This window comes from Populus alba, chromosome 6 (assembly GCF_005239225.2).
Source record: "Populus alba chromosome 6, ASM523922v2, whole genome shotgun sequence".
Lineage (NCBI taxonomy): Eukaryota > Viridiplantae > Streptophyta > Magnoliopsida > Malpighiales > Salicaceae > Populus > Populus alba.
The window spans coordinates 16,503,414-16,521,008 of NC_133289.1; the positions used below are offsets into that span (position 1 = coordinate 16,503,414).

At 33.9% G+C, this 17,595-nt stretch overlaps 1 protein-coding gene and 1 pseudogene across 1 annotated transcript; both read left to right on the forward strand.

Annotated features, from left to right (window-relative positions):
• The first annotated feature begins 202 nt into the window (after window positions 1-202).
• LOC118058204 (probable LRR receptor-like serine/threonine-protein kinase At4g30520) lies at window positions 203-4,694 on the forward strand (annotated as a pseudogene).
• Window positions 4,695-15,497: 10,803 nt separating this feature from the next.
• LOC118058214 (aspartyl protease UND) lies at window positions 15,498-16,856 on the forward strand. The gene has a single exon (XM_035070914.1). The coding sequence runs from the start codon at window positions 15,498-15,500 to the stop codon at window positions 16,854-16,856; it is 1,359 nt and encodes a 452-aa protein (XP_034926805.1).
• The last annotated feature ends 739 nt before the right edge of the window (window positions 16,857-17,595 follow it).

A 17,595-nucleotide genomic window follows, 5' to 3' on the forward strand; every position in this document is an offset into this window, starting at 1 on the left:
TAGAATTATTGGTAACTAGCTATGGCTCGCAAGCTGCTGCTTCTCTCTATCTTCTTTCTCTTTTTAGCTAGACTGTCCCTTTCATATGAACCCAAAACCATGAAGGTAACTAGCAAGACTATATCTATCTTCTACATTTTTATGTTTTTCGTGGATTTTAATATTTGAAAGTTGTTGGCTTTTTTTTTGTCTCGCAGTGGACGCTTTGATAAGTATAAGAGAAGCATTACATGAATCCATACGGAGTGTTAAACAAACTGGATGAGGATTCTGTTGATCCTTGTAGCTGGGCTATGATTACTTGCTCTCCTGATAATCTTGTTATTTGCCTGTGGGTTTTCAAGTTTTTCTCTGTTTTTCGTTTTTTTTTTTTTTTTTGACTTTTTGCTTGCTTCATTTAATGTTAGGAGGTTTTGTTTCACAGAACCTGAAATAAAGTTCATTTCTTGGTTTTGTATTGCAGGGGGGCTCCAAGCCAGTCCCTTTCTGGTACTCTGTCTGGAGCCATAGGAAATCTCACTAATCTTCGCCAAGTGTAAGAACTTTGATCTTCTCTTCTTTAGTCTTTCTTTTATTTCTTTCTCTTTCAATTTTCTGTAGCTCACATTTTGATAATTAAAGCTCTTCTAGTTTCTCTTTGAGTTTTTGGTTTTTCTTGTCATAGAGAAGGAAGGTGAGAGAAAGCAAATGAATCTCTGGGTCTTGAATTTGCCTTTTTAGTTTGGTTTTCTAGATCCAAATATTTGGCTTTTGGCTGAACCCCAAAAGTAAAACAGAATTTCAAGTGGCTCGAAACTCTGTCTCTGCAACAAAATAGAGAGCAGGAGTGTCCTTGTTCATCTGTTTAAGTATAGAAATGCAAGATAGTGAGTAGTATTTTACAACCTCATATATCTCCTTATGATTGATACTGAATTCTTTATGTTTCAACTTCTTGGTGATGTGAAGGTTGTTGCAAAACAATAACATCTCTGGCCAAATCCCTCCAGAGCTTGGCACTCTCTCAAAACTTCAGACTTTGGATCTCTCTAACAACAGGTTCTCTAGTGTGGTACCAGACTCACTTGGTCAATTAAATAGCCTCCAATACCTGTAAGTATTTTTGCTATTTTTATTTTTTTCATAATCTGTTTGGTTTCCAAGAAAGTTGAGGAAAACAAAACAAAGACACAAACAGAATTGCATGTCTTTTTCTGCTCTCTATTGTTTTTTGCTTTGTAAAAGTGAATGCAAATTTGACAACAAGTTGCTGTGATAGAATTAGTTGGGAAGCGGGCTTGTTATTTTCGTTTTCATTTAATATTCACAATCGGCAAATGGCAAACCTAACCAAATGTTTTATTTGCTTTATTTTGATATCATTGTTTATTTTCTTGCTGTGATATTTTTTCTTTTGTCATGTAATGATTAGGAGGCTAAACAACAATAGCCTGTCTGGGCCTTTCCCTGTGTCTTTGGGCAAAATCTCACAGCTTGTTTTCTTGTGAGTATAGGTTTCTTTTTTCTCGGATTTGTTTTGTATTTTATGTTTTAGTGCCTTGAAAAACGATACAGCACGCAACATGCTGAAAACTTTCTGATTTACGCAACTCTTTTTTGTCAAGAAACTCACCTTGGGTTTTGCCTTTTTTTTTTTTTTTTTTTTAATCATTACGCTGATATTTCAGGGACCTGTCTTATAACAATCTCAGTGGACCTGTTCCCAAGTCCCCTGCTAGAACATTCAAGTATGGCTTCTCTGCAACACCCTATCTTTCAATTAGTGTCTACTTGGTCAATGCTTTATCTAATTTTATTCTGTTTTTTTGTTTACACTGTTGGTTAATGCAGTGTTGCTGGTAACCCATTGATTTGTGGAAGCAGCTCTACTGAAGGATGCTCTGGATCAGCCAATGTTGGTCCCCTTTCTTTCTCTCTTGGAACATCACCGGTAAACTCTCTATGTCCCTCTCTTGTCTACCTTTTAGGTAATCCCTTTCTGTCAAATGGTAATTTGTTTGTCGTCTGTATGTAGGTAAGCATAAGTCCAAGAAATTAGCACTTGCCCTTGGGCTTAGTCTCAGCCTTGTATTTCTCTTCCTCCTAGCACTTGGAATCCTTTGGCTCCGACGGAAACACAAAGGCCATTTGATGCTCAACGTTAGTGGTTAGTATAATTAACATCCTATTTCACCTAAATTTTAATCAATGACAGCATGAGCCAGTAAAATGCTCAAATGGGTCGTTGAATTATGTTGCAGAACAAACAAGAAGAGGGGCTAATTAGACTAGGAAATCTCCGGAGCTTCACCTTCAGAGAGCTTCAAATAGCCACTGATAACTTCTCTCGAAGAACATTCTTGGCAAACCGGAGGTTTTGGCAATGTGTACAAGGGAAAGCTGGGAGATAGGACCATGGTGGCTGTCAAACGACTAAAGGATTTGACTGGGACTTCCGGGGAATCACAGTTTCGGACAGAATTGGAGATGATCAGCCTTGCAGTTCACCGTAATCTGCTGCGGTTGATTGGATACTGTGCCACTTCTAATGAGAGGCTTTTGGTTTATCCTTACATGTCAAATGGCAGCGTGGCCTCAAGGCTTAGAGGTTGGTACTTGGTTACCTTATGCAACTTTTGTCATAATAATGCTTGGTGGACAATAAAATTTTCTGCACTATAAATTCTTTATCTTTGTGATTGTCGGAGTGCTTGTCTGTTTCCCCCGCTATAGTGCTTAACCATTTGTGAGTCAGAGGCCTTAATTGGCGTGCTTGATTCTAACTTCATGTGCAGGTCTGGAACATGTTACATCTGTTCTTATTTCTTTTTTAGTTTTCTTATGAATGTTTTGTTTGTTCAGGTTGAGACTGAAATGGAGTTTGATATATTATTTTGTTGGATTGAAAAAGCTAGCTGAATTCCTCAAACATTTATTTCAACAATGGCAACATTAGATAACTCATATTTTCATGCTCGCAATTTTTTCTAAATTAGCTTGATGTTATTTCTCAAATTACAATGGTCCATGTCTTCGTTTACTCAAATTGGAATTTGTTCAAACTTTAGGAGATCCCAAGGGGATCTCTTCCCAACCCCACTGTCGTTTATGTGGCAAAAGGTTGCAGTACGTGACTTTTGAATGTATGATTACTGAATTAGATTTTGTTTTTGGTTCGCAATCTATTAGTGGAACTACTGTGATTTATATTGGGCTGCTCTGACCGTTCCTGAGATGATGTATTCATCAAACAGGAAAACCTGCACTGGACTGGAACACAAGGAAGAGGATAGCAATTGGAGCTGCCAGGGGTCTTCTGTATCTACACGAGCAATGTGACCCTAAGATTATTCATAGGGATGTAAAGGCTGCTAATGTGCTCCTTGATGAATTCTGTGAGGCCGTAGTCGGTGATTTTGGTCTTGCCAAGCTTCTAGACCATGCAGATTCCCATGTCACCACTGCTGTTCGTGGCACAGTTGGGCACATTGCGCCAGAGTACCTCTCCACTGGCCAGTCAATCTGAGAAAACTGATGTTTTTGGATTTGGCATTCTCTTAATAGAGCTCATAACTGGAATGAGAGCTCTTGAATTTGGAAAAACTGTCAATCAAAAAGGAGCAATGCTTGAATGGGTAAATGCTCTTCTGCTGCTATATTAACTATAATCCTGAACTGCTTCAACAAATGTTTCCATGACTTTCAGATTGTGTGCCATGACATGCCAATTTTGGATTCTAGATCGCTGAAATCTGAATAACTTCAATGGCATCCTAGACTGCATGGAGCACTCTCAGTTATCATAAAGTGTTTGAAAAGGACATCTCATGGATGTTTTTCATGTGGATAATTGCATATGACTGCTATTATCTACTTTCTTTAAAAGTGCGGGAATGTCACATAGCCAGGCCCTGCATGCTAAACATCTTCAAACAATATTCATTTTGTTTGTTTTCATTGCAACTCAATTATAGGATATTTCAAGCTCATTTCCACAAATTTTGATTCATGACAATGTTGACAGGTGAAGAAAATACAGCAAGAGAAGAAAGTGGATGAGTTGGTGGACAAAAGAACTGGGGAGCAACTATGATTGGATTGAGGTGGAGGAGATGTTACAAAGTAGCTCTTCTATGCACTCAATACCTCCCAGCTCACCGTCCCAAAATGTCCGAAGTGGTCCGGATGCTTGAAGGTGATGGTCTTGCCGAGAAATGGGCTGTATCACACAATCATGGTAATCCCACAATGAACCTCTCTCATCCGAAAAACGCTAGCAGAAGCACATTTTACCCTACCACTGCTTCAAAGCATGATGAAAGTGGTCATAAATCGATCGAGCAGCATGTTTGGAACTACAATGGACGAGGATGACGATGAAACGTTCTTTGGATTCCTATGCTATGGAACTCTCTGGTCCAAGATAAACAGGAAAGAAATAAGAAAAACGAGATTTGAACGAATAGGGAAATGACTTCTTCTTCTTCTTCTTCTTCGTCTCAAGTAATTCTTTACAAGTAGAAGTTACCTTTATTTAAGAAATGTATAGGTTTAGTTTCTGCTTGTTAACTGTCCTTGTTTGAGTTACTAGCTGTGTGGAAATGTAATGTGAATATCCCTTTCCATTTCTAGCCAAACTGAAAGAATCTCTATATGATTTGTAATCTTTTATTTCTTACAAGGAACTTGGTCCCGCGCTTCACAAAATAAAAATAAATTAATTAATCATTAACTTAAAATCTGATAAATATATTTAATAAAATATATTAAAAATTATATGTAGTATTAAATGTTAAAAATGAAATTCAAGACTAATTAAAAACTAAGATATGGAGTTGACAAAAATGCATGGACATAATTTTTTTTAATAAAAAGTTGTTATTTCACCTCATTTTCAATTTTGATCCCTCACTTTTAATTCTTTATAAATAATCAAATCTAATTCTTTGGTTCCCTCATTTTTTATTTTTTTTTATATAAATAATCAAACCTAAAATCTTCTTTGCAAAATTAAAAAAACCAACTTATCCATGTGATTTTTTTTGGATCACAAAAATAAATTATTAAACATAATTATTAATCAACAAAATATAAATAGATAAAATTAGAAAACAAATCCTACAACTGAAATAAAAAAAAATTTAAAAACCAATAAAATATAAAAACATTACATGAATCCATAATATTTTTACTCAAATCACGGTGAATGAGTGCTTTTTTTTTATTATTTTTATTTTAATTTTAATTTTTTAGAATCTTGTATCATATGATTTAAAATGCTAATTATAAGAGGTGTAACTTAACTAATTAGATTTTAAGTTTGTTTTTAAAATGTCACTAGTTATAGTTTTATAAATATCGGAGCTACTAGAAACTTAAATAATCATTAATTTTAAAATTTATAAAATTAATTAAAATATATGTAATTTGACCTGGACATCAATATTAATCTAAAAAAAATTACTAAAGTAATTTTATTTTTGTGCTTTGATTTTGCCTAGGTGGTGACCTCTACAATGTGCTGTTGCTATTTAGCTTCATTTCCTGGGTTTTCTTTTCACTGTCCTTTTCACGTGAATCATCTTTTTGGTTATAATTGCTGGAAAATTTGTCATTTCATCAACGGCCTTTGTGTCATTTTCGTTGAAATTCATGAAAAAAAAAAACGCATTAAGATTAGTTGTTAAGCATAAGGGTAAATTGGTCATAAAAATATGATCTACCACGTGATGAATGACATTTTTGTAAGAAAGTTGGCATTTTTTATTGGAGAAGGAGAGAGAGTGGTGTAATAACTTCTGTTTTTTTTTAATCATATAAAAAATTTATTTAGTTAGTTAAATAATTTTTATTTTTTATACTAAGTTCATATGTAATTACATTTTCAATTTTAATTTTTTAAAAATAAATAATATATTTTTTATTCAAGAAGACATTATTCATTTGGCATTCAAAAATCTATCTCATAGTAGTTTTAACAAAAAATATTTTTGAAATCAATTTTTTTTTTAAAATAACAACTAAAAGTGTTTATTAAACAAACTTTTTTACACCTTAATCATAAAAGCTACCATAATATAAAATAAACACTAAAATAATGTTTGTAAGTATGATAGTAGTTTTAAATTAAAGTGTTTTTTATTTGAAAATACATCAAAATATATTTTTTTATTTTTAAAAATTATTTTTAATACTAATATATCAAAATGATATAAAAACAATAAAAAAATTTAAATTTTTAAAAAACATGGGTTGATTCGTGTTTTTTAAAATTTTTCTAAAAGTAGTGTCATGTGAAAACAAATTTAAATCATATGGTGTTAAGAGAAATGAATATATAAATTATGTTTTTAAAATACAGGGTATGCAAGTATTAAATTAAAACACTATACTATAATATAAGATGCAGTGATTTACCATTGATGGTTTTGACAAGGAGTTTATTAGTGCGTGTTCTTCAGCTGATGAAAGTGTGGAAGTGAGGTATTGTCAAATGTCAAAACGTATGAAGTGTTCAAGGGTCGCTGTCTTTGGCAATTAGCACCCATCTTTCCTTTCCTTTCTCATGTATAGTCGAGAAACATGCTTCCCACTCATACGAAATTTGTCTCTATTTTGGTCTCGTAATTTGTGCCAGAGACCACAAGTTTTGGTTTGGCTAAGGTAATTAAAATATTGACTGCATATGTTTGGATTTGGACGCAGTTGATCCAGTTTGGTCCATCAACTAATCAAGCATTGCCTGTTGTTTCCACAGTACCATTACTAAAATAACTAAAAACATATGTAGTGGTAGAATTATAATTATTATTGGAGACTTACATGATTGTTAATTTTAGACACGTGAGATTATTCGAGGTACATATAATTTTGACCAGGATATTCATATTAATAATAATAATAAAAAAAAAAAAACATATAGAATCAGCATCACCGTTTCATTATAATTTTATTTTGATTTAAAAATTTATTTTATTTATTTATTTATTTTTCTTTGAAAGAAAAAGAAAAAAACTCAACTAGAAGATAGTGGTAAAAAAAAAATTTATTTATTGACACAATTCTACAGCTCAAAATAATTCAAGCTTGGTTTCAAAAGATTATATTCAAACAAGAAGAGTGCAATGCTAGTGATTTTTGACTACTCATGCTAGAAAAGATAAATTCAAGTCCTTAGATTTAGTTCTTTTTTTTAGTGATTTTTTTGGGGTTGTTAGGTGTACATGGAGGTTGTTATGTTGTTTTTGAAATGGTTTAAAGTAGTTTTTTAGGGCTTCGAAAATTTAGATCCTAATTTTTTTTTATCATTAAAAGTGATTTGAAATTGAAACCAGTAGGTGACTAGTCACCCTTTCAAAAAAAATAAAAATAAAAATATATATAAAAGTGAACAATGCGTAGTACACTCCTAATAAAAAAAAAAAAAAAAAAACTAAGGTACGCCTAGGTTTTGCTTCAAGCTAAGCATGTGAGCTTGACTCACCAATACCTGGTTTTTTTTCCTTTATAGTTAAATTGTTTCTATTTAAATATTGATCTATATCTTAAAAAATAAAATAAAAATAAAGTAGTTTTGTTTTTTTACTTAGTGATTGATCTTTTTATACTTTTAATTGCATGATACTTTGAAAATATTTATTTTATTTTATTGCATTTCTATCCTCTTATATTTTATATGAATTAGTTGTATTTATATGGGGTTTTTATAAAAATAAAAAAACAATTTTTACTACCAACAAAACTATACATAAAAACATATACATAACATAATAATTTATTTTTTATGTCAAATATTGACATTAGATCCTACATAAAGTGTAATGTGAATAACATGTTTGCGTCCATGTCATATTTGGTGTTTTAATTAAAAAAAATTCTTCCATTTTAAAATGCATTCATAATATTAAAAAACAATTATTATGATCTAAATCAACGTAAAATTCAACCCCCATTGAGGGTGAAAAAACTAGTTGAATAATAAATTATTTGGGTTTCTAGACATTCGGCTCTGACATTCATTATTAAGTAAAATATACATTTTGGGTGAAAAAACTATTGTTATTTTTATTTTAGTTCTCAAGTACTCTGAACTTAAATCAAGTATCTTAAGGTGTTTGCAAGTCCACATCTTTAAACTACGATCAACTGGCTGGAAAACAGAAGTTTCTGGTAGATTCAAAAGGAGTAAATAGGACACCCATTACTATAATGTTCATGTTTTTTTTTTTTTTTTTTTTTTTTTTTATAGTATGAGTTTGGAAGTGTGATTGTTATTGCTTTTCAAAATGCTTTTCACTTATAAGAGCACGTCAATAATATTTTTTTTATTTTTTTAAAATTATTTTTAAAATTGACATATTAAAATAATTTAAAAACATCAAAAATATATTAATTCAAAATAAAAAATAAAAAAATCAAAAATTTTCAAAAACAGTTTTAAAAAAATTCCCAAACAACCTCATTTTTAGTCTTCAGGAGTCTAGGTATAAAGGGGTGCCAAGTTAACTTCTCTGCTGAAAGGCTGCCTGCCTGCCATATTTTGTTTCCGTTCGGGTCCAAGCTTTGGATTGTGTAGAATTCCGCTACTGTGCTGTGTGCTGTCCTCGTTTATGCTGACAAAAGCACCGAGTGGCAAGAAGCCAACACGGCGAAAGCAGCAGCTGCAGGACGGAGATGAACAAAGCATGGCAGGTAACACTGACATGTACGGCAACAGCAACACAAGGATAGCAAAGACAGACAGTTCTCTCTCCGCCTCTAGTAATTATCCAGGTGGGTGAGTGTGTTTATTTGTAGTTTTTGCTCCCATTTTTTCTAAATTTTTCTTTCATTAATAATTAACATAAAATTTCATAAAACAAATAAGAAAAGTATGAAGCACAGATGAAAAATTATTGACAGATAAATATACAAAACAAAATTAAAACAAAATGATATTTTACTGTAGATGTAGACTCCTTGCTAGGCTTTATTGCATAGTTTTAAAACCCGGACCGGCCCGGCTGGTCGACCCGGGACCTGGCAGACCCGGGCATGGGACCGGTCCGGGTGGAGGCCAAAACCCGCTTGGAAATTGGCCCGGAAAAACCCGGTCGACCCGGAGGGACCCGGTCCACCCGGTCAAACCCGGGTGAGACCCGGTCAATTTTTTTCCTGCCGCTACCGCTGCCTCTTCTCTTCCTTCGACCTCCGCATCCCGGCCTATTGCACCTACTGCTAAGGAGAAAACATGAGTAGAATTTTCCCGAGCAGCGAAGCAAAACAAGAATCTCACAATGAACATAAATTCTTTCCTCCGATCTCATATTTGAAGCAAAAAGAAGAAACGCAAACGACCGTTTTCTCACAAAACCCAAGCTTGTCTTCTCGAGTTTGAATATCCCGATCTTGTTCAATATCCGGAAAACGTCTTCTCTTTCCCATCCGACTCAGAAGAGCCTCGAGGCTTAATCGAATTATTCTAATATCCGACCCGTGACCCGATCACTTGACCGGGTCAATGATCGGGTCGGGTTTCAAAACTATGCTTTATTGTATATTGTCCAGAATTTAGGCAAAGTCTTTTTGACATGAAATTGTGTAGTTTTTCTTAACACTTAAATGATTTTGACTTTTTTTCACTTTAGTCCTTAGATTTTAATATTCATACTTAAATGGTCCCTAAACTTTTTTTTGTGTTAAACTTGAGTCCTTGAATATGTACACGAGAGAGAGAGAGAGGTGGGGGGAGAAAGGAGTGAGAAATCTTGGCCGAGCTGTGATCCAAGCATGTATTCACCATTATTATTGGAGTTTGTTGATGATAGTTTAAGCTCTCTCTAAGTGAATGGAAAAAACAGGTCGGATTTTTTAAAAAAGAATCAGTTTTTTTTTCGTAATTCAATATTTTTAGGTTTCTTCAGTGTATTGGAGCATTTTTTAGGTTTAAAATAGTTTATAAACGTTTATTATATGATTTCTAAGCTGTTTTTGCATAAAATTAGTGTGGGCGATGGGTCACAGGCTAAAAAATGTGGCCTCGTGAGATTTTCTTATGACATTTTAAAGAAATGGATTGCTTTTTGTTTATTAAAATTTCTGTTTTTTTTAAATATAGTAAAAAGATATATTTACCATTAGAATCAAGAAAAAAAGTAGGCATGGCTTTTTCGCCCTTTAAAAAGGACTTTGTTTTTGTTTGTTATTTTCATATTCATGAAGAGTATTTTGGTCTTTTTTTATGTTGAATAATTGATTTTAAAATTCAAAATAATTGTTGGAGGATTAAATTAAAAAAAAAAATCAAATAAAATGATAAAAAAATCAAAAGAATGAGGATCAAATTAGAAAAAAAAAATACCATAAACTTGGATTGAAGGATGAAATTAAAAATATCAAAACGTTTAGAAAATTTCTAAGAAAAAAATTAGAAATAAATAAAGAAGGATCAAATTAAAAAAACTTATATATGATAAATTAAAATTGAAGGATAAAAGTTAAAACAAATAAAACTTTAATAAAAATACTAATAAGAACCTTATGGTTTAAAGTATTCGATTCCAAGGATACACCAATTTACTATACATGAATTAATGAAAAAGGCAATTACCCCTTTTTTGTTATTATTCTAAATCTTTGATTTTGGGAGCAATTAAATTATTTTATTGTATTTTAAAAAAAAAAAATACAAATATAATCTCTAAATAATTTTTGAATAACTAATACGTCTTATAAAAAAAAACTTTTGGAAAAAGATAAGTGATTTTTTGGGAAAGAAAAACTATCTTTTTATTTTTTTATCATTGTAGTAAATAATAAACCAAGTCTTGGTGCACAATGTTTTTGTCTTTTTTTTTTTAATGTATGTTTATATAACTATAAATCACGCAAACTTGGATTGAAATAATTGTAGAGCCTACAAAAGAGAGAGATTGTAATACCTATTTTAGTGGTAATAACTTGGGTTAATAACCATTAATAATGGTTGGTTAATTATTCAGTAGAGGATAATGTCAAGTGGATCATCATCTACTAGAGATGAGCATCCCTAAGTTATTTTAGGGATTCAATTATGACAGAAGAATGTGAGACTATTTAATACTTGATACTAGGCCTGTTCACGGTTCGGTTCGGTTCGGTTTGAACCATAAAAACCAACCGGACCTGTTAACTCAAATTTTTAAAAATTCAAACCGAACCGAACCGAATTCTGATTCAAACCGAACCGGTTCGGTTCGGTTAAATTCGGTTTTTTGACTTTAAAACCGGAAAACCTAATCATCAAATTAATGGCCTTTTGAATTTTTTTTAAATGAACTTAAACTAAATTGGGCTTTTAAATTTTCTGGTTGGGCAAAATTTATATCTTTTTTAATCAAAACTCTTTAAAATTTTCTAATTTGGTTTAGTTTGTTATAAGCTTTTTAATCAAATTAGAAAATTGATATTTTTTTGAAATGCTTATAGTAACAATAAATTTGAAATGCTTCACATCTTGCTATCTTTAATATGCAAAGAAATAGGTTATGAAAATTCAAATCAATGCAATATGCATGATCAAACACTAAAAAAATTTACATTAGCAAAAAGATACAACCAATAATAAATTATATGGACATCCAACATAATTGGAAGAAAAAAATCCAGCACCAACAGTTGCATCCAAAACTTCCAGCAACAGCGAACGCCAAAAGTTCCATCAAGGATAATGCTATAAAAAAACACTAGCAAATTAGCAACATATAAGAGTTCAACTATTAAAAAAAGTAACAATGCAAAATTTTTAAAGGAATCAACAAGGTAAAGTAAATTAATTACCCAAAACAATTATATTTCAGGATTACACTAACATCATCAATACAACTTACAAACAATCAATTGAAATTTTAAACTTTCACCAAATTCTTCAAAAACATAAATTAAAATGTTAGATTAAACATATGTAAATAAATAATATTATAAAATAACAAAATTTAAATTTGTAAAAGAAATTACCTGACTCAATCATCTCAGAATTTTCAATATAATCCATGAAGGTTTTGATGTTGATTATCCATCTGAAATTACAAAATAACAGCATGAATTTTAAAGTTAAAGTTAAGTAGCCAACACATTGAATTGTAAAGAGGATTTAAGGACCAACAATTATTTTCAATTCCAAAAGCAAGAAAAAAAGCCCACTATTCTGTCCAATTGTCCGCTATTCTGCCAGACTTGCCAGTTAATGCAAAAGTAAGAAAAAAACATTCAAGTGAATCAAGCAGAAGTTGTGCATCATATTAGGTTCATATAATTACACTGTAATGGACCAATGGTTTATAGCAGATCATAATGGACCAATGGTTCATATAATTACACTGTAATTGACCAATTGATCGGTTTTACTTGATTTATTCAACATCAAATATTTTCATGGAAAAGGTTTTGCAAAAACACACAATAATTTTAACTGAACAGAGCAATCAATATCTAAAAATTTAGCAAATCATGAAGCTAACAAAATAAACAGTGAGCTTGAACTTATTATAAATCTAACATGGTACCCGACAACCATGTTTTCACATTGCAACCAACTTTGTAACCTATCCATTGTCCCACTACATCAGTCATCAACCATACTGCCAGAATTGATAGTTGAACAAGCTTCTACCAACTTGATGATTTTATTAAAACAGCAACAAAATCTTGCCCATAAAATAGCCTATCAATTCAAGGCAAATAAAAGGAACTGACAATCAAGATAAAACATATTGATAAGATGTTATTCGGAGTATATGTAGCCATGCCAAAACAACTTCTACAAGGAAAAGAAAACAAATTTAACCCTAGAACCGTAAGTTAAAGAGAATAATGTTTGCCCAGATTTAAAATAAAAATGCAGATCTTGATCACCATATAAGACAAGCTAGAAGGAATGCAATCATATATGGGTCCACAAGCATCTATCTCAGGAGAAAAACAATAGCCAACTACCACAACTCAAATTAAGTAAAGCATGGAGAGAGAAGGAAAAAAGAGACGAGATCTGACAGCAATCTAGGGAGAATGCACATCCAAAATGATCAGATCAACAGTAAACAAAAATCGACAAAGGCATGACTAAAACAAGAGAAAGGAGAGAAGGCGGGGGGGTCAAACCTGAAGAAAGATGCAAAAACCCTAGCTGCAAGAGGATAGAAAAGGAGAAGCAGAGGTTCAGAGCGAGGAAGTAATGATAGAAAGGCCAAAGAAGCATAAAAGTTTGAAACAGATGTTACTTTACCTTGCCGTCTTTTCACTAAGGGAGGAGCCTTCTCCTTTTGTTGCGAGTATGGGTTTTTGTTCGGGTGGAGAAGAGATAGATGCAGGGGGCTGAGACACAGATTGGATGAAAATTGAAAGGGAAAGGAAGAAAGCGAAAACTAGTCTCTGCTGGGCGGCGGCTTTTCGGTGTAATGTTATTACTAGGGTTAGGTTAACTGTAAAGTGTAGACTGTAGTATTTATAGTTGTTTTATTTTATGGTTAGTCGGTTCGGTTCACCGGTTTTTGTTGCCAAACCGAAACCGAACCGAACCGGCAAGAATTTATGGTTTTAAAAATCGGTTTAATCGGTTTTCCATCTCGGTTCGGTTTTCTCGGTTAATTTTTCATCGGTTTTTTCGGTTTTCTCGGTTTTCTCGGTTAATCGGTTTTTTTGAACACCCCTACTTGATACCATAGTTTTTAAACTTGGTTGGCCCGGTTCAAGACCCAAATTTCAGGTTTTGATTGGGTTATCAGGTTGTCCAGGTTAATTCTTATTTAAAAAAAAAAAATTAAAATGAGGTCGTTTTAGTACAAAAAAAAACAAAAGTTAATAGGTTGCAACCAGATTTTTTACCGTGTTTTTCGGGTCAACTGGGTAAACCTACCGGGTCAGCGGGGTCACACCAGGTCATAACTTTTTTTATTTTTTCTTCAATTATATCCGGTTCCAGTCCCGGGTCGGACCGGATTTCAAAATTATACTTAGATACAAACCATTCTAAGGATAGGTGAAGTAATTTGGGTTATGTGAACACCTTGAGCTAAATCTAAAGACTTTAGGCCTCTTAGGTTTCTTGGTAGTAAAGCCACCCAATGAGCAATGAGCCATTTGGGAGGGTGTCCAAGCCTGAAGAGGTGCAATTTGCACAAGTGCTTTGGACCCCTTGAATGAGCAATGAGCCATCAAAGTCAAGTCTCTAATGCTTGAGAGAAATCTCAAGGTTGCCACACAAGAACTTGAAGATGATGATGCTGTTCGTTATAAGCATTTTTTACCATGTAAGAATTTAGGTTATCAAATTGTAGCATCCGAGGTTGATGAGAAATTGTTCAGTTCAGAGAATGTTGCCCATGGGCGGCCAACTTTTGATGCCATGCTTGGCGCTTACGTTTTTGCGCATATGTAGCTGATTACTGGCGTGGTGGTGAGAAATCAACAGTGTTGAAATCACCAACTGGGATATCTATAATGATGGACACGTGATTGTTCATGGGGTTAGCGGCTTCTTTAACAGAGTTGCCGGCGACAAAATTTGGCTGCTGCGGAGGAACTGGATAAGTATAATTAATGAAGAAGGAAACAATAATCTGTTCGAGGGGATGGTGAAGCCAAGCATATCATATATGCTCTCATGTTGCCCGGTACATGTTACAGCACCTTGATGTTTGCTCCGTTTCATCATTTTTAAGTATTTAGAGGTGTAATAACATTTTTTTTCAAGATATGTTTTACTCGAAAATATATTAAAATAATGTTTTTTAAGTTTTTGTTGTACTTTTTAAGTAGAAGGGCACGATTGGTTCCCTTCACTAACCCCCTGTGTGAGATTTCAGTGATTAAAACCAGCATAGCTTACAGTGGCAATCCGGAAAACTGGCAAATAACATGATTCATTTGTAGGTAGTTGTGACAGTCATCTACCTAACACAATGGATCTATTAGGAAATTATATGCAGCAGAGAGCGTAATGAAGCATTGGGAGACGGTTTTTGAGCTAGAAAAGATGATTAATTTTTTATGCAGCAAAACTGTAAGCTGGTTGTGACACAAATACTAAATTGGCAATTTGAGCTACCTTGGGAGTTACTATCAGAGAGGATTCTCATGTTCTTTTGTTATCTCCCCATATATTATTATCCTATGAATCATTCTCTTTCTCCTTCTCCTTCTCCAACTGCATGAGATTCATGCTATTTTCTTATCTCTGTCTCCTTTTAATTTATTGGACTATATTGGAGATTGCTTATTAAAAGGATCCCTTTTCACTTTCTTTTGCTTCGTCCTTCCCATGGTTTCTCTAGCTTTTTTTTTTTCCTACCCTTCAATTCTGAGTCTTAATCAGATCAGCACAGCAGACATAGCTGAATCCAAAAAAACTTGATGATAAAAAGTGGCCCTTGTGCACCGATCTCTTCCTTCTCTTTAGCCTTCTCCACCCCGTTTATCGGTTATGCTTTATAAGTTAATCAAGGTACCATATTTGGATAACAGAAGGAAAACAATACTAACACAAGCATTCAGATTGTACTGCCATGGACACTGTGTTTGTGTTGGTTTCATCACTCCCCTTGATTTTCAGCACCCACTTTGCGTTGACAGTTGCAAACAACCTTGAATTCTCTAGTATACAACCTACACGATTGGTCACCAAGCTCATTCACCGCGATTCTATTGTCTCCCCATATTACAGGTCCAATGACACAGTTGCAGACCGCACAGAACGCACTATGAAGGCCTCACTTGCTCGTCTATCCTACTTGTATGCAAAAATTGAAAGAGATTTTGACATCAATGATTTGTGGCTCAATCTTCATCCTAGTGCCTCCGAACCCTTGTTCTTAGTAAATTTTTCCATGGGACAGCCACCTGTTCCACAACTCGCGATAATGGACTCAGGCAGCAGCCTCTTATGGATACAATGCGCTCCTTGTAAAAGTTGTTCTCAACAGATAATTGGGCCAATGTTCGACCCCTCCATTTCCTCCACGTATGGTAGCTTGTCATGCAAAAATATCATATGTCGTTACGCCCCGAGTGGGGAATGCGACTCGTCGAGTCAATGTGTTTATAACCAAACATATGTAGAAGGCCTACCATCAGTGGGAGTCATTGCCACAGAACAACTAATCTTCGGAAGTCCAGATGAAGGCACAAATGCTGTTAACAATGTGATCTTTGGGTGCAGTCATCGGAATGGAAATTACAAGGACACGCGTTTCACCGGGGTCTTCGGACTCGGCAGTGGAATCACATCTGTAGTAAATCAAATGGGATCTAAATTTTCGTATTGCATCGGTAATATAGCGGATCCTGACTACAGTTATAACCAGCTGGTTTTAAGCGAAGGAGCGAACATGGAGGGCTATTCAACACCTTTAGATGTGGTTGATGGCCATTACCAGGTCATTCTAGAAGGAATTAGCGTTGGAGAGACAAGGCTTGTCATCGATCCTAGTACCTTTCAAAGGACAGGGAAGGAAAGAAGAGCGATAATTGATTCAGGAACAGCACCTACATGGCTAGCTGAAAACGAATATAGAGCACTTGAAAGGGAGGTTCGCAACCTATTAGATAGATTCTTAACACCATTTATGCGGGAGTCATTCCTATGTTACAGGGGGAAAGTGGGTCAAGACCTTGTTGGGTTTCCAGCAGTGACATTTCACTTTGCTGAGGGTGCAGATTTGGTGGTAGACACTGAAAGTATGTTTTATCAAGCCACACCAAATATATTTTGCATGGCAGTGAGGCAAGCTAGCGTCTATGGCAAAGATTTCAAAGATTTCTCTGTGATTGGGTTAATGGCTCAGCAGTACTACAATGTAGCTTATGACCTCAACAAGCACAAGTTATTCTTCCAGAGAATTGATTGTGAACTTCTTGATGAGTAAATTCCATCATGTGTTCTTGAATTTTTATACCATAAATGACAAGCAAGGCAGTTAAAGGGTGCATGTAATTCCCGTTACAGGAAAACAGAAAAATGCAGGGGAACATTTTTGCTCTGAATAATCCCATTTTGTGTGATACCTCGTAAAACCATGGAGAACACAATAAACTAACCAATAAGAACTTGCAAAAGAAAAGGCATCTGTCTACTGCATTGAGAAATATCAAAAGATAACAACCCAGAAGCTAACATATATATGCTGAAAGACAATCACGAATAAAAAGGTTGCAGAAGCTAAAATCCAAGTTTACACGTAATGTTTTTCTCCTTGGATATTGAATTATTGAGCCTCAAGTTCGTAGCTTAAATTTCAGTTGCATGATTCTCAAATAAACGTTGTGTATCATGTCAGCAGGTTTCCAATATCTGCTCGAAAAGAGTAGATTAATACTTCGGAAAAAAAGCGAGGGGAAAATAAACAAAATTAGGGATACGACCATCCGAGGAACATTGAACTAGGAAATTTATGGGCTCTAAATTATCTATGTGGGATTGTGGTGGCTTTCTTATTGTTGAAAAGGGCTCATTCGCAACAATTTAAAAATCGCAAGAAGCTGTAATGTATACAGTATTAAGTATGAAATCTTCTTACATGTTTCATGGAAATTGGTTTGTTTGCTTGTATGGAACAGATGAGTACTGATGTTACACGAGCATCTGCTCCAAACCCCTGGTTTTCT